The sequence below is a fragment of the Cyanistes caeruleus genome, chromosome 25 (assembly GCF_971803275.1).
Source record: "Cyanistes caeruleus chromosome 25, bCyaCae1.hap1.1, whole genome shotgun sequence".
Classification (NCBI taxonomy): Eukaryota; Metazoa; Chordata; class Aves; order Passeriformes; family Paridae; genus Cyanistes; species Cyanistes caeruleus.
Window position 1 is genome coordinate 3,852,454 of NC_141725.1, and position 17,895 is coordinate 3,870,348.

Here is a 17,895-nt window from a genome sequence, read left to right on the forward strand (position 1 = left end):
GAGGAGGTTTTTCCCCCCAGGATCCCTCCTGTCCCCTGTGGGATCCTCTTGGCAGGGTATGGCAGCAGAGGGGATGGGTCCAGCAGTGGTGCAAGCCCTGGGCAGGAGAAATTCCTGCAAAACAGAACCCAGGCGTGTTAGGACACAGCAAAATACCTCCTGCAGCCAGGGATGTGTCTGACCACAGCGAGCAGGATCATCCTCCTCCTCCTCCTCGGGGCAGCGTCTTGGTGCTTGTGAAGGCACAGCCGTGCCCAGCCAAGCCCATGGGACTGGTGTCCCATCCTGGGCAGGGACAGCTCAGGTTCTGCCATGCAGGAATGCTGCTGCACCTTCTCCCAGGGCCTGGGAAGTGCTGGGTCTCCCTGTCACACCCACAGCCCTCTCAGGGACACCTCCACAGCCCTGCAGAGCCTCCAGCCCAGCACGTCAGGGATGCTGGGAGGGTCCTGCTCACGTTTAGGGATCACTCACTGGGGGTCACCCCATCTCTCCTCCCGTGGGATAACAGGGCCAGCAGTGCCTGGATGAGACATCCCAGAGCTGTGGCAGCTCCTGCTGGGGGAACACACTGGAACAGAGGCTCCTTTATCTGTGTTTTTCCAGCCAAGCCAGAAGGGAGCTGCCTCATCCAAGGCCAAGCGCCCAGGCTGGATCCAGCCAGGATCCTCCTCAGCACCAGCAGTGGAATCTCCCAGGGAGAGGGGGAGGCTTGGGACAACAGCCCTCAATGCCACCGAGTTGGTGACTCAGGAGATACAAAGTGCAGCTGCCAGCACGATGCTGGCCCAGGGATTCCTGATCCAAGTCCCAGCTGGGCTCTTGGGGCAGGTTGGACAGACCGACAGACAAGAGACAGAGCTGGGAGTTACAGAAATCTCACGTGTGGCTTCTGTTCCATTTTTACTGAGCAGAATGAAAAATTATCCTTCTGAGGCAAGTAGAAAATTCAGGAATTATTAGTCCAAGGCACGTATTCTAAAAAAATCTCTTTACATATGTACAACTTAATTATAAATATACATAGAAACAAAAGGCAAACGACAAGCAGATTAAAAAGTGCCAACACAAAGGTGTCAGGGAAGAAAACAGGGACTCATTAAAAATACAATCAGTAGGACAACTGCAGAATAATTTAGTTAAAAGATAACATTACATATTATTAACCCTGACAAAACATGGGATCGGGGCAGGAAAGGGATTCCTTGAAGGTGCTCTCTGTCTTTCCAGAGATCAGGGAGGGAGGATTGCATATATTTTAAAGTTAAGGTCAAAGCCACCAGGTAAGGCTCCGGTGACAGCAGAGGGTGCCCAGCAGGGAATTCCCCCTTGCTATTCCTGAGTTTAAACCTCTTTGAGCTGGGTTTTCCCGGCGTCCTTTTCCCTCATTGCTGAGAATTCAGCCCCAAGCGAGCAGTGCTTTAAATAGGGGAGGGTGTGGAGAGAGGGAGCCTGGCTCTGCCTGGGCCTGGGGGAGGCTGCTGGGGTCGAGAGGAGCAGAGCTGGGGGAAAGCAGCAGGGCTTTGGGGGGGGCACAGGGGGCTCCCCCATCTTTGGTGATCACTTTGAGGTAAGGAGGTGAAATGTGCCCCCAACCACAGGGATTGAGCCTGGGCTGGTGCTGAGAAGCAGGTGCCAGCTGGGGAGGGGGGTAAGGACAGGCCCCCAAAACAAAATTCAGGGGCCTGAGTAGCCTCAAACTGAGCCCAGTTGTGTGACCAGGCAGGTCTGTGACCTCAGGGTGTTGGGGGTCAGCTCCTGCCACAGCCAGAGCCCAATGCTCCAGACAGGAACCCAGAGCAATTCCCAACACCAAGCAGGGAACTGGCTCAGTCCCTGAGCCCCAGGGGACATGGGGGTGACAGGGTCTGCCCAGAGGCCGTGACACCACCAGGCACTGTGAAGCTCCAGCCCCCGCAAGACTGCCCTGTTAGGGCACAGAGGAGAGGATCCCCTGCCCCAGGAGTTCTCTGAGGAAGGGCCAGGTCAGCCAGGGATGGTCCCAGGTTCTTCCCTGAAATCATCCCGGCGTCACTTTTAGGAAACCTCGCTGTCCTCTGTCCTGGGGAGGAGGCAGCAGGGGGTGGGGCAGTGCTTTGCAAAGCAGCCTTTGTTCTTTGGTATCCAACAGGGCAGTTGCAGCAGGAGCAGCCAAACTTCAAATCCTGGGTGGCGACAGTGACACTGCACACTCCGAGCAGTGCCAATGACACTGCACACCCTCGACAGTGACACTGCACAACCTGGCTGGGCTGCCCTGACTCAGACCCCTGGACTGGGGTCCATGGCCCAGCCAAGGACAGTGGCAGGACCAGCAGGATGTCCAGGTGAAGGGACAACATCAGCAGGAAACTGGCCAAAGCACATCTGGTCATGGCGACCTGGTGAGGTTAAAGTGCAGGACAGGGGACATGTGTCCCTTCTGCTCTGGGGAATCCTGCTGGTCCTGGTGAGGCTGAGCTCTGACAGACTCGAGCTCTGTCACCGTGGGGTGCAGCCAGCTCTGGCAGCTCCCACGGAGCTCAGGCAGCCCAAGGTCCCTTCCCGCAAAGGGCAGCACAGGCAGTTTTCATCTCTCACTACACCTGCTCAGCCCTGCCAGAGGACACCTGAGCTCAGCATCTCCCAGCTCCTCTGGGATAACATTCCCTTCCCCTCCATCCCAGGCTGCCAGCACAGCCTCAGGGTCCACAGCAGTGCTGGGGCAGCCCAAGCTGGGGCTGGGCTCCCACTGTTCCCTAACTGACCAGCACGTGGTCAGTGGGTCATTCCAGAGCCTGGCCGTGGCCTTGCTGGGCTGGAGGGCTGGGGAAGGCTCGGACACTCAGTAGTCTGCAGAGGTTGGGCAGAGGAGGGGTCTCCCCTCAATCCCACTTGGGCACTGACCTGTGAGCAGGACTTGACCCAGCAGAGCCCAGCAGGACCCGCTCAGCTCCCCCTGGGCACGTTCCATACAAACCTGTACATGCCTGACTGAATATTACATATAAATAAAATTCACTTTAAGGAACTCCAGGCTTTCTCTTCCCTCAAAACCAGAGCAGGATCAGTCCAAACCTGTAGAAAAGTCAGGGCTCCTCAGCTCTCACCTCTGCACCAGAGGACACAGATCCACAGCAGCATTCCCAGCTGGCACTCAGAAATCCGGGAAAGGCCCACTGAACTGGATCACGCTCTGGCGCTCCGGGGGGAGCAGGTTCTCCTGGGAGGGCCCATTGAACGTCCTCAGCATGTCCTCCAGGATCTCTCTAAAATTGATATTCCCGTCTTGCTGGAGAAAATCCTCCTGTGGCTGCTGCAGGGGGGGCGGGGGGGGCAGGGCAGGGGGCTCGTGCAGCAAGGGGCCGGGGGCTGCGCTGCCCTCCAGCCCAGGAGCGTGGCCAAAGCCAAAGGACAATCTGTGCTGCTGCTGGGGCTGCAGGGGGGGCTCCGAAGAGAAGCAGAGCGCTCTGGTCTCCGGGTTCAACACCACGTCGGGAATGCTGTTGCTGGGAGGGCTGTAGGTCAAGTCCAGGATCTCGTCCTGGCACAGGGAGGGCAGGGGCAGCCCAGGCCCTGGCAGGATGTGCAGTGGCAGGGAGAAGGGTGAGCTCTGCTCCTGGGCCTGGAGCAGCCGGCTGTGCTTCCGCTTCACGTCCTCGTCCATCTGCTTCAGCTCCTCCCGCACCCTGTGGACACAGCTCTCGGGGATCTTGATCCCTGCGAGAGGAGCAGACATCAGCCCCCTGTGGCAGGACCTTCCACCCCCTGATACAGCAAAACCTTATCTCCATCACACGTGGCTAAGTCAGACCAGAACTGTCACGTGATTAATTATCTCAGCTAAAAACCTCCTTAGCCAGCAATAAGCATTCTATCTTGGTGTGAGAAACGAAAATTAGAACACAAGCATTTTTACAACTATGAAAGACCACAATGATTTTCATGAAATCAGAAATCTCTTATACACTCTCTGAGTGTGTGGAGAGTTCTCCTTGATGACCAAGACACAGGCATCAAGTTACTTCCCCTGGGGAGTGAGAGAAATTATGGAGATTCTCTGCACACCACTATCATTCATTGGTAAGTGACATTTACTCCTAATTTGTACTAATTTCTTTGCTAGCTGTAACATAGGTACCTTTATCTACTAGCAGTGTTTCTTTTGTTTATCCTTTCTAGGAAGTAAATTTGTTTATGTCTGTTTTGTCAGCCTATTCAAATAAATAATCCCTGGCCTGATTGGTCATTAAGAACTTGCAAGTGAGAGTGGGTTTTAGGGTGGTGTCTACTGCCAGAAACCTTTCAAAGGCAGGGACTTGTCTAAGCTCTCCCCTCTGCATTCATAACTCCATTCCCTGGGAAAGGATGGGGCGCTGTGGGGACAGAGGGAAAGGGCAGCAGCACTGGGGTGTTCATGAGGATGATGAGCCTGGCTCACCCCCTCTGCCCCAACACATCCAACTCCCCTCCTTCCCACAGGGTCACCTCAGCAGTGTGAGCTTCCACCCCGGGTGCTGGAACACACCCCTTTTAGGAAGGGAATCTTGGTGCTGGGCAGTTGGACCCCCTCCTGCTCCCCTTCCCAGCACTTCACTCACCGACTTGTTTCTTCTTCTCCTTGGTCTTGAGGCGCACGATCTGCAGGTAGCTGCTGCTGGTGATGTCTGCCATGACGCCGGCGATCCTGCTCCACACACGCAGCAGGGCCCCGCACAGCATGTAATAGTGCCTCAGGCGCATGCCCTGGAAGCATTCCTTCCCCTCCTGGATCAGCTTGCAGCTCTTGTTCCTTCGGGGATCACAGGAGAAAAACACTGGAGTTAGCACAGGTTCCTGGAGCTGAGTGGGATTCACTTCCCCACAGCCTCCCCCACTGCCACAGTCAGCTGCAGGGTCCTGCCTAGGGAAGGAGGATGTGGATTAATGGCTTTAAGATGAAAGTGAGGAGCTTTAAATTGGATACCAGGAAGGAATTTCTCCCTGTGAAGGTGGTGAGGGCCTGGCACAGGCTGCCCGGAGAAGGTGTGGCTGTCCCACTCCTGGAAATGTTCAAGGCCAGGGTGGATGAAGCAACCTGGTGGAAGGTGTCCCTGTCCATCCCTGCCATGAAACTGGATGGGCTTCATTAAAGCTCCCTTCCAACCCAAACCATCCTGAGATTCTGTGGCAGGCTGGAGCTGCAGCTGCCTTACCACACGGCGTGGTTACAGTTCTTCAAGGAGAAGTGGTAGCTGCTCTCCCAGTGCTCCTTGGCTTCCTCGGGCAGCACCTGCAGCACAACACTCAGCATTAGGAATTTTCCACTCTCCAGGATGAAGAGATGTGAAATCCAGGGCTGGGAGTCAGGACACCTGCTGCTGCCACCATCCCTGCCCCACAACAGAGCCACAAGGAGTTGTGACAGGGTTACAGTGAATGCCCTTCCAACCTCCCCCAGCCCTCACACTGGAGGCTGCAGGTCCCACCTACCCGCCGGTATTTCTTCTGCAGACTGTCCAGGCTCTCAGGCTGGCTTTGCTTCCCAATATTTGGTTTGTAGAGGATGAAGTTCTTGCCACGGCTCTGCTCTGCCAGCAGACAGGTGTATTTGCTGCCTCGCACCTGTGGGGTACAGCTGATGGGCACAGGCACAGCCTCCCTCCCCAGATTTCTCTAAACAAACCTCTTCCTGCCAGGATGGAGATCCTTGAAGGCATTTCCCAGCCCTCAGCAAGAGTGACCTTGTACAACCATGGCAGATTTCCTGCTGGAATCACCCCTGAGCAGAGGTGCCACCCTGGCAGAGCCCAGAACATACCTTGTAGGAAAGGTAGAACCCATCGAAGGTTCCCGTCAGTTTGAGCGACTTCTCATAGGCTTCCTCCCACTTTAAGCCTCTGTCAACGCTGATCTGAACAGGGACACACAGAGGGATGAGTAACTCCAGGGGCAGGACAAGTGGCTCTGTGTCTGCCTCACAAATCCCCCCTCAGCACAGGCTAGAAGCAGGCAGAGAAGGTGCTCACCTTGTAGAACACAACCTGCCCATCCTGTGGGTGCCCCGGGGTCAGGAAAACCTCCTTGCTCTCCTCGTAGATCTCATCCACTCCTGGGGCTAAATCTGTGAAAGAAGAAAAGGCTGCTGTAAAGAACATCCTCCCAAAAGCACCTCCTTGGGTCTCAGGATCTCTGCTGGGTGGGGACACTGCACTGGGAGCAACTGGAACCCCAGGGGTGCAAGAGGCAGAGCTGTGGCCACCCCTCCTTTTCCATACCAAGGATGCCCATGTCGTATTTGCCCTCCTTCTTGTCCTTCTCAATCAGGTAGTCAAAGGTGTCAGAAAAATACTGGAAGAGCATGTTCTGCTTGTCCACCTCCAGGCCCAGGATGCGGTTCAGGAATTTGGTGATGGAGCAGTCTGCAAGAGCACAGTGGGTCAGGGAATGTGGTGCAGATGAGGAACCCACCAGCCCCCTCCCAAAGAGGACCCCCCAACAGCCTCCCCATGACCCTTCTGACAGCAGCCCAGTCCAAGGGCTGTTCCTGTGAGGAAGCTGAGGGGCCATGGGATCTGCAGAGCCATGGGATCTGCAGCACAGGCTGTTCCCACAGGACAGACATCCCGTCCAGGCACCCAGCAAACCCCAGAACGTCAAGTGAGCCATTACAGCCCCATCTCTTCCATCTGCCCCCTGCCTTGGGGGCTCCTCACATACCCTTCTCCACGGAGACAGTGCCATATTTCATCTGGTTGCAGCAGATCCCCACGGAGATGAGCCCTTGCTTCATTTCTAGAATGGCAGAACACATCTTTTGCATTTTGGGGTTAAACCTCCCATCAGCATTCCTGCAGAACAGCTTCCCCTCCATGAACTGCACCCCTCCCCACGCCTGGCAGGGTGACATCATAAGCCAGCAGCACTTTCCCCTCTGTTTTCTCCCTCTGACCTCCTGCTCGGTTCTTCCAGCATCCCAAACCTGAGACCAACCCATCCAACAGAAACCCTGGAGCTGGTAATGCTCTTACCACGGAAAAAGGTGTCCTCCCCTCTCTCGTAGCTCCTGGGCACAGGAACCCTGTTCTCTGTGTGGCTGAGGATTGTGGACAGGACCCTGTCCAGGGCTTTGGCCCCGTACTGTGGGAGGAGACCAGAGTCACACACGGGAGGAACAGACACAGGCAGCTGAGCTGGGGCTGGGGGTGTCACACACTGCTGAGGGGACACACACTGCTGAGGGTGTCACACACTGCTGAGGGTGTCACACACTGCTGAGGGGACACACAGTGCTGAGGGTGTCACACACTGCTAAGGGGACACACACTGCTGAGGGGACACACACTGCTGAGGGTGTCACACACTGCTGAGGGTGTCACACACTGCTGAGGGGACACACACTGCTGAGGGTGTCACTGCTGAGGGTGTCACACACTGCTGAGGGGACACACACTGCTGAGGGTGACACTGCTGAGGGGACACACAGTGCTGAGGGTGTCACACACTGCTGAGGGGACACACACTGCTGAGGGGACACACACTGCTGAGGGGACACACACTGCTGAGGGTGTCACTGCTGAGGGGACACACACTGCTGAGGGGACACACACTGCTGAGGGGACACACACTACAGAGAATACTGTCACCCCAGGACAGCCACAGACAAGGCAAAGGGAAAGCTGTGTCATTGCCTCCCAAGTCCCCAGGGGAATGGAGGTCCCTCCCTGGGGGCAGAGGACTGGGTGCTCTTCCCAGCTTCCTGTCCCAGCTCCTAGTGGGAGCAGAGTCCTCAGTGTGATCACAGCTCTGAGCCTGCAGGAGCTGGGAGCCAGCAGCTAGGCTGCAGATGCTAGAAATGATCCTCCTGGCTCTGGCTCCCTTCCCAGCTCCTCCAACCCCCTCTCAGCCGTGCTGCCCCAGCCCAGCCCTGTCACCTTGTTCTCGAAGTTGTACTTGCTGAGGTCCCGGGACTCGGTGGCCCGTCGGTCCCCGTGAGTTAAGGCACCCTGGGAAGGCAGATGGAGCAAAAGTTCTTACTCTGAGCTGTTGCAAAACACCAGGGAAGGATAGCCAAAGGCATGTGCAGGAACGTGCCATGGGGAGGCAGTGTTCCTCTGGAATACCGAGACTTTACCAAAGGATTTGGGGATTTAGCGGAAGTGAAGAAAATGAAACAGAGGCAAACTATTACATTAATTATTTGGTCAGCTTTTTGGGAATAATATGGGTGTGTGCTCCAGTAATAGTGGGGAAATTGCAGCATCTGGAAGTGGGCTCTTGCTTCCCAATTCCTCCCAACGCCTCGATTATGTATTCTTCCTCACTTCCTTTCCCAAGTCCCAGGATGCTAAAAGCCTTCTGCATTCCATGACCGCAGTGCCTCAGCCAGGGGTGACACAATCCCCCCAGTCACAGTGGCCATGCTGGTGGGAGCTCTGAGCCGGAATCTCCTCAGAGGGAATCAGAGCTGTGCTGGGATCACAGCTGATCTCTGCTGTGGGCACTCACCAGGCTCTCCAGGCGTTTTGCCACGATGGATGCAAACCTCCTCTCCCCTGCCAGCTCTGAGATGAGGAACACATACTCGGGAGCAGAGACCTGGTTGGATCGGTGCGTTCGGCCTAGGGGGACACAGGAACAGGGATGAAAAGGGAGGTTGGGATGACCTGTCTGGAATGGGAATGTAACCAGAAAAGCCACATATTGCCCATCTTTCTCACCCTGGGGAGTCCACCCTCTGCCCCAGAGCTCAGGGCTATAAACCCAGCTCTGCCAAGTCTCAGCAGCACCAGTGACTGTGCCTCTGATCTCTTCCCCACAGAGACATCTCCTCAATGTACCTTGAGTTGCCACCACACCTGACCCTCCCAGGGCCCATCCCACAGCCTGGCCCACGCTCAGGGGAGGTGACAGTGCCCAGGGACACCCAGGCCTCACCGAACTGCTGGATGGCCCGGTCTGCGCTCCAGGGCAGCTCCAGGGTCATGTGCACCCGGCGCTTCTGGTTCTTCACCCGTCTGTCTGCTTGGAGGGAGATCCCTGAGCTGGAGGCCTCTGAGATTATCGCTACGAGCTACAGGAGAGATGAGTGAGAACAGAGTGAGGCTCCTGGACACGTGTTAAACAGCTTCAAGAAACAGCTCCAGGCACTAGAGCAGCCCCAGCCCACGAAGGGACCTGGGAGGCTTTGTCCCCTTCCAGCAGGTGAAACCCACAGAGAGCTGCTGGCCTGAGGCTGGCAGGGAGGCACTGACACCCTCCCTGCTCTCCCCCTCCCAGCACACTCAGTCCTGTGCAGGTTTTTGGAGCTGGAGCCCAGCTCACCTTTTCCCCCTGCATGAAACGCTCCTTCTCCTTCAGGTTGACGTGGTCTATGGAGAGCCCTTGCTCGGCACGGGACTCGAACACGACGGAGCCGTCGGGCCTGCGAACCACCCGGCCCTTCCGGCCTGTCATCTGCACACAGGAGAGGAGTGACATCCAGACAATTCCCAACAGCTTTTTCACACTGCCAGGGGGAGGAAACCCTCTGCCAGCAAGAATCTTTTTTTGTGTAGAAGAAATTTTTCCCTATATGGGCACAGGTTGTGTCCAGAGCAGCTGTGGCTGCCCTACCCCTGAAAGTGTCCAAAGCCAGGCTGGATGGGGCTTGGAACAACCTGGGATAGTGGAAGGTGTCCCTGCCCAGGGCAGAGGGGTGGAATGAGATGATCTTTAAGGTCCCTTCCCACCCAAAGCATTCCACAATTCTGTGACTCTTTGCTAGCCCCTTTCCCTGTCACCCAGTGCCACCAACATACACTGACAGTGGGAAGTACCTCAGCCACGTTCTCCGGGCCCCCAAAATAATCAATCAGTTCATCCAAGGTGTTGAGAGGTAGCTCTTTGCCCAGTGCTTTCACTTTTGCTAGGAGGTCTTGCTTCATCTTTTCGACCCTCAGCTCTCTCAGGCCGTGCAGCTCTTTCTGGGAAGGCAGCATGTGGAAACTACCTGCAATGTGAAAAGCAGAAGTTTAGAGATTCTTGGTAACTGGACATCAGAGAGGGGTAAAAAGTTATCCCAGAGGGTTTTTGGGGGCACTGCTGCTGGATACAGGCACCATGACCTGCAGTCAGTGCTGAGCACAGAGTGAATTTCCTTCAGTCTTCCCCGTTCTGCTTGGGGAAGGATCACACAGGGCAGCAGATCAGCTGCTCGCTGATCACAGCTGGGGAACGTGGATCAAGTGTGACCCCCAGGATAAAATCCAGCCAGCATCACAAGGCTGTCCCAAGCCTGAAGGGGTCCCTGCAGTGCCCCCCTCCCCAGCTGTCCCCATGTCACTGCCCCGCTCACCCCTGTCCTCGCCAGTGCAGCCGCCGAAGGTGTGATCCACGAAGATGACATCGTCCGTCTCTAACAGGGACTCCGGGGAGGAGGAGAGGTCGCTGTCCAGCCCCATGTCCGAGTCGGTGCTGCTGTCATCACTGATCTTGATGATGACCCCTTGGTCACACGGGCCCCGCAGAGCCTTGGGGCAGCGGCCCCGCGGCCGCCCTGCAGCAGAGAGCGAGCGGTGTCACAGCCCCAGCCCCAGCAGGACAGAGAGGGACAGCTCAGACAGGAGAAGGAGGAATCCCAGAAGAGCTGAGCCTGCTCAAAATGACAGCCTGAGCTCAGAAACACAGAGCCTCTGGGGTGGGGGTGGCAATTAGGGAGGGAGGAAGAGCAGGAAAGAGAAAGGAAGAGAGAGAAAGGCACTCCTGAGCAGGGCTGCAGTTGGCTGCACACATCAGATGGGTGAATGGCTGGCTTTAAGCAGTGCCAGCTCCTCAGGGAAGGAATCCCAGGGGATTGCCTCCAGAGGAGTGTGCAGGACACAGGAAGGTGCTGGAGTTTTGGGACATTGTTCACTTGCAGGCACAGCACGACGTGTCCCTGCTATGTAAGAGGGTTCAGTGATCAGCTTGCACAGGCTGCTGCACAGCCTGCCAGTGCTGCTGCCTCCTCTGCCCCCTGTTCCACATCCCACTGGAGGAGAAATCCCAAAACTCCTCTTAACTGCAGCCACAACAAAAAACTCTGCAGGGAAATTATTTTTATCTCAGGACATCTGCTATGCTCTAAGTAAGGGGCTGTGGAGGACCCTCCTTGCTGCAGGAGGGGCTCAGACACCAGGCAGGTCTTTTTGTGCCATCTGCCCCCAAACTGGGTCGAGGGGAAGGGTCAGGGTCCGGCCAGTGGGGCAGAGGGAAGAAAAGTGGGGATGACCCAGAGCTGCTGTCCTCTGGGTGAGGGAGCAATGGGAGATGTCCAGGAGGGCAAACCAAAACCAGGGAGAGCAGCAAAAAGCCTGAAGTGGGGAGAAGGGCAAAAGGCAGAGAAGCTGAGTGGCTGGGGGGGAGCAGCAGGGCAGGAGGCAGGGGCTGGGCTGGGAGTGAGGGAGATCTTACGTTTTCTTTTAATGCCAGTTCCTTTTTCTCTCTTTCTTTTGGTTGAAGGAAAGTGCTTCTGAATTAGTGATAGAAAGACGCCTCTGAAAGTAAGATGCAAAATTTATTCCAGCTGCCAGCAACACGTGCTGGTTATCACATACCAGTGGGTGTTTGGGATAGCCCCACATGCCATGGAAGAGAGGTCAATCCACCCCATCCATGGCCACCAGCTTGGGCTCAGCTTGGTACAAGGTGGCTCTTGGACCTGCAGGTCCTTTATATAGCAATCAAGAAGGAGTTTTAAATTGGAAATTTAAATTCCTCACTACATTAGGAATCTGCTACTCAAAAATCCAGTAAGCCCCGGTGTCCCAGCCCCTCTCCATGCCCTGAGAGCACAGAGCACTGCCAGACCATCCAACAGATGTGATCCACCAAAGTCCTCCAAACCCCTGGCTGTGGGCCTGCTTCCCACAAAACCAAGGGACAGAATGGGGACCTGTAGTTGTTTCAAGTGAATGGAAGAAAAATAAGTTAGAAAAAGTGAGAATCAAATTCTGCAGGCTGTTCTGCAAATTAAAGAGCAAATGTTTAAATGCTGACTGTGTGGATGAACCCCCAGGGCAATGGGGTGGTACTGACTGAGCTCTGCTTGAAAAAAACAAAACAACAAAAAAACCCCAAAGCCAAACAGGTGAGAGGATGGACATGAAAACTCCCCCAGGTGAGAAAAGGGAGACTTGGGAGCTGGGGAGGGAGCTCCAGGACCCTTGGTGTGAGGGGCTGAAGGGGACAGTGACCACACTGCTCTGCAGAAGGACAGAGCTCTGTGACTGCAGTTATGTGACACCAGGAATGACCCCTTGTCCTGTATGTTGGGGTGACCCAATGACCACTCACTCTGCAGCCTCCCAGCTGTGAAATTCCACTCACTTCCCGCACTCACCCCTCCCCATCTCCCTGAAAACAGAGCCCTGGCCTGGAATCCACTCACAGGACCGTGTTTATTTTTAACCCCATTTCTCGGCATCTTTAAACTGCTCCTTCCCAGCACAGCCCCCTCCAGGAATCCCCCGAAGTGCTGGAACACCAGGACACACATTTGGTGGCTGAGCAGATGCCAGGAGACACTTGGTGATCTGGCCAGGGCTGTGGAACACAGAGCTCCTGCCCCTGGGAGTGGGGATAACTCACACAGAGTGGGACCCCTGACAGACCCCTCCTCCTGCACCGCTCAGCCAAGGACCACACTGTCCCCTAGACTGGGGTTCTGTGACATGGAAACCAACCCAAGGGGCCAAATGACCCAAGGAGCTGCCAGACCTGCCCTGTGCACTGTCACCAAACTCTATTTGGTTTTCAGAAATGGGCTGGAGGCAGAGGAGTGACAGAGATCAACCCAAACCCCGTCAACAAGGGAGGAAAGTTCGGCCCAACCCGGCCTCACGCTGCCTCGGGCATCTCTCACTGCTCACACCTGCAGCAGAAGTCACTTGGAAGAAAACATCTCTGCAAAACAGAGGAAAGCCAAACCAATCCCAGATTTTTGTCCCGTCATGCAGGAACATTCAGGGACAGGCTGGGTTTTTGGAAGCTGCAGGAAGGAGGGGGAGCAGGAGCCTCACTCTCTGCTGAACGGGAAGCACACGTCCTGCTGCTGGCTCACTCCTGGCACAGGCAGCTCTCCTGTTACTGGGAACAATGGCCACACAGCCAGGACACTGGTCTGTGAGCTAAAAACCTGCTCTGGTGGATCTAAACTCCTCAGACCCTCCTAGACTCCCACCCCCTGCTCCACTGACATCATCTCACAGCATCATCCCAGACTCTGCCATCACAGTAAATTCTCTTGCTCATTTCTTCTGTGCCAACAGCCTCGTTTTCCAGAGCCAGATCCACACCATCCACCTCTGAGCTACATTTCTGGCTCTCTTTCTGCCAATTCTTTTATGTGTGTAGAGAGTAGCATCAGGCTCTTCCTGCAGGTCCATGGGAGACTTCAAAATCCAGGATGTAGCTCGTACAGTCCCACTGAAGATTCAGTGCCTCAAGAACCCACCTGAGCGTCCCCTCCATGGTACAGGGGGAGGTGACATCAAAAACTGCATTTTAAGACCTGCCAGTGCTCTGTGGCCCCAGGACAGAGCTTTCCACCCACCCCTCTGGCCTCCCACACGCCCTGCAAAGGAAAAAAGGGCTTTTTAACTCACTCTGCAGCAGAGACAAAGCAGTTGAGGTGCCCATCGTTCTCGTCCAGGACCTCCCTGGTGCGAGCCTCCCCCGTGGACTGCAGGCCGATGACAATGCACTGTGGGGACAGGAGGGATGGCACAGTCAGGTGCCAGGGCAGCTGCACTGCCACAGGCTCGAGGCATTTCCCAGGTCCATGTGCCTCCCCTTGGCTCCTGTTCCAGGTAAATCTGTGCTGGGCCTGTGGCAGGGCTCCTGAGGAAGAACCATCTCTCAAATCTTTCAGCATCAACACCCCCTGTGCTGACCCCCCAGAGGAGGACTCTGAGCACAGAACCTCACTGACTGTGCCAGGAAGTTTCTGCCTAAAATCTCCAAGGTGCACCCAGACAGAAGAAAGGACAGAGCTGTACTTGAGGTGAAGGGTTTGGTACCTCTTCTAGAATTGGAGAATTACAGGTAGGTTTGGGTTGGAAGGACCTTAATGTTCATCTCATCCCCCGCCATGGGCAGGAACAACTTCACTAGACCAGGATGCTCCAAACCCCATCCAAGCTGGCCTTGAACACTTCCAGCTTGAACATGACCCAGAACCCCCTCCCAGCCCAGCCTGACCACACAAACAGCAGGCAACACCTCAGGAGACGAGACCACCTCAACTCCCCAGCATCTCTCACTGGGAATCAGTGAAACCCAGACTCCCTTCACCCCGGAGGGAAATCCAGCCTTAAAGAGGTTTGGTCTGGCTGCCAAACCGAGCAATAACTAACTCCCTTTGGTTGCAGGTGAGGCTGGGGGGTGCTGCTCCCATACCTTGTCCCTGGCCAGCTCCTCCTGGGCCAGCTCCACGAGCCGCCGCACCTTGGCAGCGATGCAGAGGTACTTGAAGAAGCGCTGGTGAGCCGACCAGAACTGACCCCACAGCGACTTCCGAGACTCCAGCCCGATGCAGTCGGCTGCCTGCTGGAACACCATCAAGGCCTCTGCCCACTGCAGACAACACCAGGAAGAATGAGTTAATAAAATTCCCATTGTCCCTCCTGCCGTGCAGGAGGTGACCAGAACAGTTTGAGAGTTGATAATCTGATTTAGAATCGGTGTGCATTGGGCTGGATGAGCACTGGTCATCCTCTCCATTAGCACGATGCAGCTGATTTGGTTTGCAAATGTGGAACTTCCAAATAGAAGCAAAAAAGTCTAAGTTATTTTATTATATCAGCTGAGCATTGTGTACCTCTTTTCCTTCCTATGTTCGAGGTCATGGCCACATTTAGGGGCCTCCCACATGGCAGTGGCTGTGCCCAAAGCATGGTCAGATCTCAGCCTCCCACTACAAGGGGCCCAGCTCACCAGCTTGGCTGCCTTGTCGTAGACAGCCTTGTACTGCTCGTCCAGAGGGATCTCCTCAATCCTGAAGGTCACCCCAGTGAAGCTGAGCTGCCGAGCAATGTACATCCCACTGACCTTCATGTCCATGGCCACGATCTCCATCGCACCAACTCCCCTGGGAGATGACAACAGTTGTGGCACCCACCTTGGAGCCCCAGCTCTGAACCCCAGCTGTGGAACCCCAGCTGTGAAATCCCAGCTCTGAGCCCCAGCTGTGGAACCCCAGCTGTGAAATCCCAGCTCTGAGCCCCAGCTGTGGGACCCCAGCTGTGAAATCCCAGCTCTGAGCCCCAGCTGTGGAACCCCAGCTGTGAAATCCCAGCTCTGAGCCCCAGCTGTGGGACCCTCCCTCTGCTCCAGGGCAGCACAGAGCAGGTGCTTCTCCAGAACCAGCCCCACCCCAGCTCATGCTGCCCACACCATCCTCAGGCACTGCACCACTTCCCACACAAGGCCCACTCCTGCACAGGGCTGGACAGGACTCACCTCTTCTCAATCGCGTGCAGGAACTCATCGAAGGCTCGGAATGGGGTTCCCTCCCCCCAGATCCCCAGGCGGCTCATGTAAATCATGTTTTTTGGCTCTGAGGCACCTGTTGGGACAGAAATCACTGTCAGCAAACCCACAGCACTTGGGAACAGTTGTGACTCAAGTCAAGAGAACCTGAGGAGGTTGTCATTTGCCACTGTGCCTTTGGAGACCTTTCCAAACACTGCCCTCCCTACATTCAGTGGGAAAGCATCACCAAGCAGCTGGAACAGCTGGCCAGGAACAAGTTAAACTGGAGAGAAATTAATCTGACCCACCAAAATCACAAATAACATCAGTGATGGGGCTTGGGACAGCTCTCAGCACGCTGAGCTCCTCTCCAGCCCTGCAGCACCACTGGCCTCTCCTTACAAATCTCACACCCATTCACACCTCAGGGTGCCCCCTCAGCTGAGAGGGAACCTCTGCCACTCTCACACCCACACCGTGGGCAGAGCAGCTCACCTGTGGCACTGGCATAGACAACCCTTGCTCGAGGCAGCTTGTTCTGCAGGTCCAGCACTGCTTTGCCCATTTTGGTAGAGCTGGCGTTTTTGGCTTTGTGGCATTCATCAAACACAATCTGGGGAGGAGTGGCAGTTAAGGAAAAAGGATCTATTTTCATCCTGGGGATGGGAGCAGACAGAAGATAGAGCCCAGTCTCCTCCAAGCAACTGAACAACCTGTCCCAGTATCAAGAGGACTGACTCATGGCCCACACATGGAATTTGCTGGGTTTGCCCATCCCTGTGCTCTTCAGACCCAAAGTCACCCACCCCTCCCTCTCCCTTCCCCTCCAAGATGTGTTTTGTAATACTGAGGGAGAGGAATGCTGAAAAGGTTAATCCCCAGCTGCTTCTTCCCCTCCTCCTCTTAACTGCATCCTGGGAGGAGGAGGAGGAGGAGATCTGAGTGTGGGGGATTCCTGTCTCCTGCAGGCACTGGGCTGCTCCCACAGCTGCTCCCTGTGACTTCACAAGCCCCCAAGCTCTTTGTTCCCTGCTGAAGCACAATCACAAGCAGCAGTTTTGTCTCTTGGTTTTATAAGGATACAACTCCCTCAAAGTTTTCCCTGCACCACTCCAAAATCTGTTTTAAGCGTGTCCTGTGCTGTCCCCCGGCCTGGCTTTCACCGATCAGCGCTGAGTAGGTGGCAAAGAGGACTCCTTCTGAGGTAGCTGTGTCACCATATTTTATCTGCAGGAAGAAAAGAGCAGGAGCACACACACACACAAGCTGTGATTGCTGTCCCCAGCATGTCACACCCATCCCTACCCACATTCCATGCCGTGCTGGACACATTCCCGCTCTGAGAACAAATCCCAGCCTGAGCTCAGAACAGGCAAAAAGCTGCTGGTAGCTGATGTCTTCAGCATTTGTGTTTGGCACTGAAATGTGGTGATGACAGGGACTGTAAATGCCTGGAGAAGTGGCCCAGCCAATGTGTCAGCACATCTGGAAGCCTGCAGAGAACTGTGGGGACTGCACAAGGACATAGATTTTCTGGCAAAAAAAGTGCTTCCTTTTTTTTTAAGCAACTGTTTAGAGTCTTTCACTGCTTTGACCCTTCCTGTTTGTTTTAATTCCCTCTAGAAAATAATTTTCTCTTTGAGCAAGTGAGATTGTTGCTTGTCTTGCTGCCATGGATCACACATGTAATGAAACACAAGACAGGGACCTGTCATGTAATGAAATACAAGACAAACCCCTGATCACAAGCTGAAGAAAGTTCTATTTGAAGTCCTTTGGGGCTGAAAACAAAATCCCTTTCAACCTCCTCAAGTGGAGCACATTCAGAGATGTCACAAACACCTGTGGTTTCTATGGACTTTTTAAGAGCTGGTTGTTCAATACCATTAAAACCAGAGGAGAGGATTGAAGTGAACTGGGAAACACCAGACAGAGACTCAACCACAGGCCCCAACAGACACCAGTCTGGGCATCTCTGTGCTCCCTACAGCTTTGAGAAATGATTCCAAGAACCAGCATGGGGAAAAGCTGGCCCAGCAGAGCAGAACACGTCTCACAGAGCTGTTCTCTCCACAGGATTCTTTAGGAATGGTGAAGAAGGTTCCAGCTCTGCTGTACTTGCACTCGCCTGCAGACACTTCCCACTCCCTGCAGGGAACAACTCTGTGCTCCCTGTGCAGCTCCACAATAAAAATAGCTGGAGTCCTGAGTGGGAAGAGCTGGCTGGGAGGAGGGAACAGAGGCTCTGCTGCTGCCTGAGCCTCGTCCTGATCCACGTGCTCAGCCAGAGCCTCCAACTGCTCCTGGGGGCTGATTTCAGAGCAGCAGAGCAGCTCCTACCTTGTTCAGAGCATGCACAGGAATGTGGGAGGCCTCGATGTCCTTCAGGTCCCTCTCAGCATCGTATTTGAGATCATTGGAGACGCTGAACCTGTGAAGGAGGTG

At 55.1% G+C, this 17,895-nt stretch overlaps 1 protein-coding gene across 4 annotated transcripts in view; it reads right to left on the reverse strand.

Moving 5' to 3' along the window:
• Positions 1 to 862: 862 nt before the first annotated feature.
• Positions 863 to 17,895, reverse strand: part of SBNO2 (strawberry notch homolog 2) — a 46,829-nt gene continuing 29,796 nt past the window's right edge. For all 4 annotated transcript variants that reach the window (XM_086863108.1, XM_023943137.2, XM_086863110.1 and 1 more), the window contains 23 exons: positions 17,791 to 17,881; positions 16,534 to 16,677; positions 15,946 to 16,063; positions 15,439 to 15,544; positions 14,914 to 15,067; positions 14,377 to 14,553; positions 13,584 to 13,681; positions 11,392 to 11,474; positions 10,295 to 10,495; positions 9,777 to 9,949; positions 9,283 to 9,414; positions 8,896 to 9,031; positions 8,467 to 8,579; positions 7,893 to 7,964; positions 6,990 to 7,098; positions 6,679 to 6,753; positions 6,237 to 6,380; positions 5,988 to 6,082; positions 5,780 to 5,872; positions 5,452 to 5,583; positions 5,175 to 5,251; positions 4,581 to 4,771; positions 863 to 3,699 (listed from right to left, as the gene is read on the reverse strand). In XM_086863108.1, the coding sequence (XP_086719234.1) occupies positions 3,137 to 3,699; positions 4,581 to 4,771; positions 5,175 to 5,251; positions 5,452 to 5,583; positions 5,780 to 5,872; positions 5,988 to 6,082; positions 6,237 to 6,380; positions 6,679 to 6,753; positions 6,990 to 7,098; positions 7,893 to 7,964; positions 8,467 to 8,579; positions 8,896 to 9,031; positions 9,283 to 9,414; positions 9,777 to 9,949; positions 10,295 to 10,495; positions 11,392 to 11,474; positions 13,584 to 13,681; positions 14,377 to 14,553; positions 14,914 to 15,067; positions 15,439 to 15,544; positions 15,946 to 16,063; positions 16,534 to 16,677; positions 17,791 to 17,881 (3,277 nt within the window). In that variant the 3' untranslated portion in view covers positions 863 to 3,136. The remainder of the gene's footprint in view (positions 3,700 to 4,580; positions 4,772 to 5,174; positions 5,252 to 5,451; positions 5,584 to 5,779; positions 5,873 to 5,987; positions 6,083 to 6,236; positions 6,381 to 6,678; positions 6,754 to 6,989; positions 7,099 to 7,892; positions 7,965 to 8,466; positions 8,580 to 8,895; positions 9,032 to 9,282; positions 9,415 to 9,776; positions 9,950 to 10,294; positions 10,496 to 11,391; positions 11,475 to 13,583; positions 13,682 to 14,376; positions 14,554 to 14,913; positions 15,068 to 15,438; positions 15,545 to 15,945; positions 16,064 to 16,533; positions 16,678 to 17,790; positions 17,882 to 17,895) is intronic.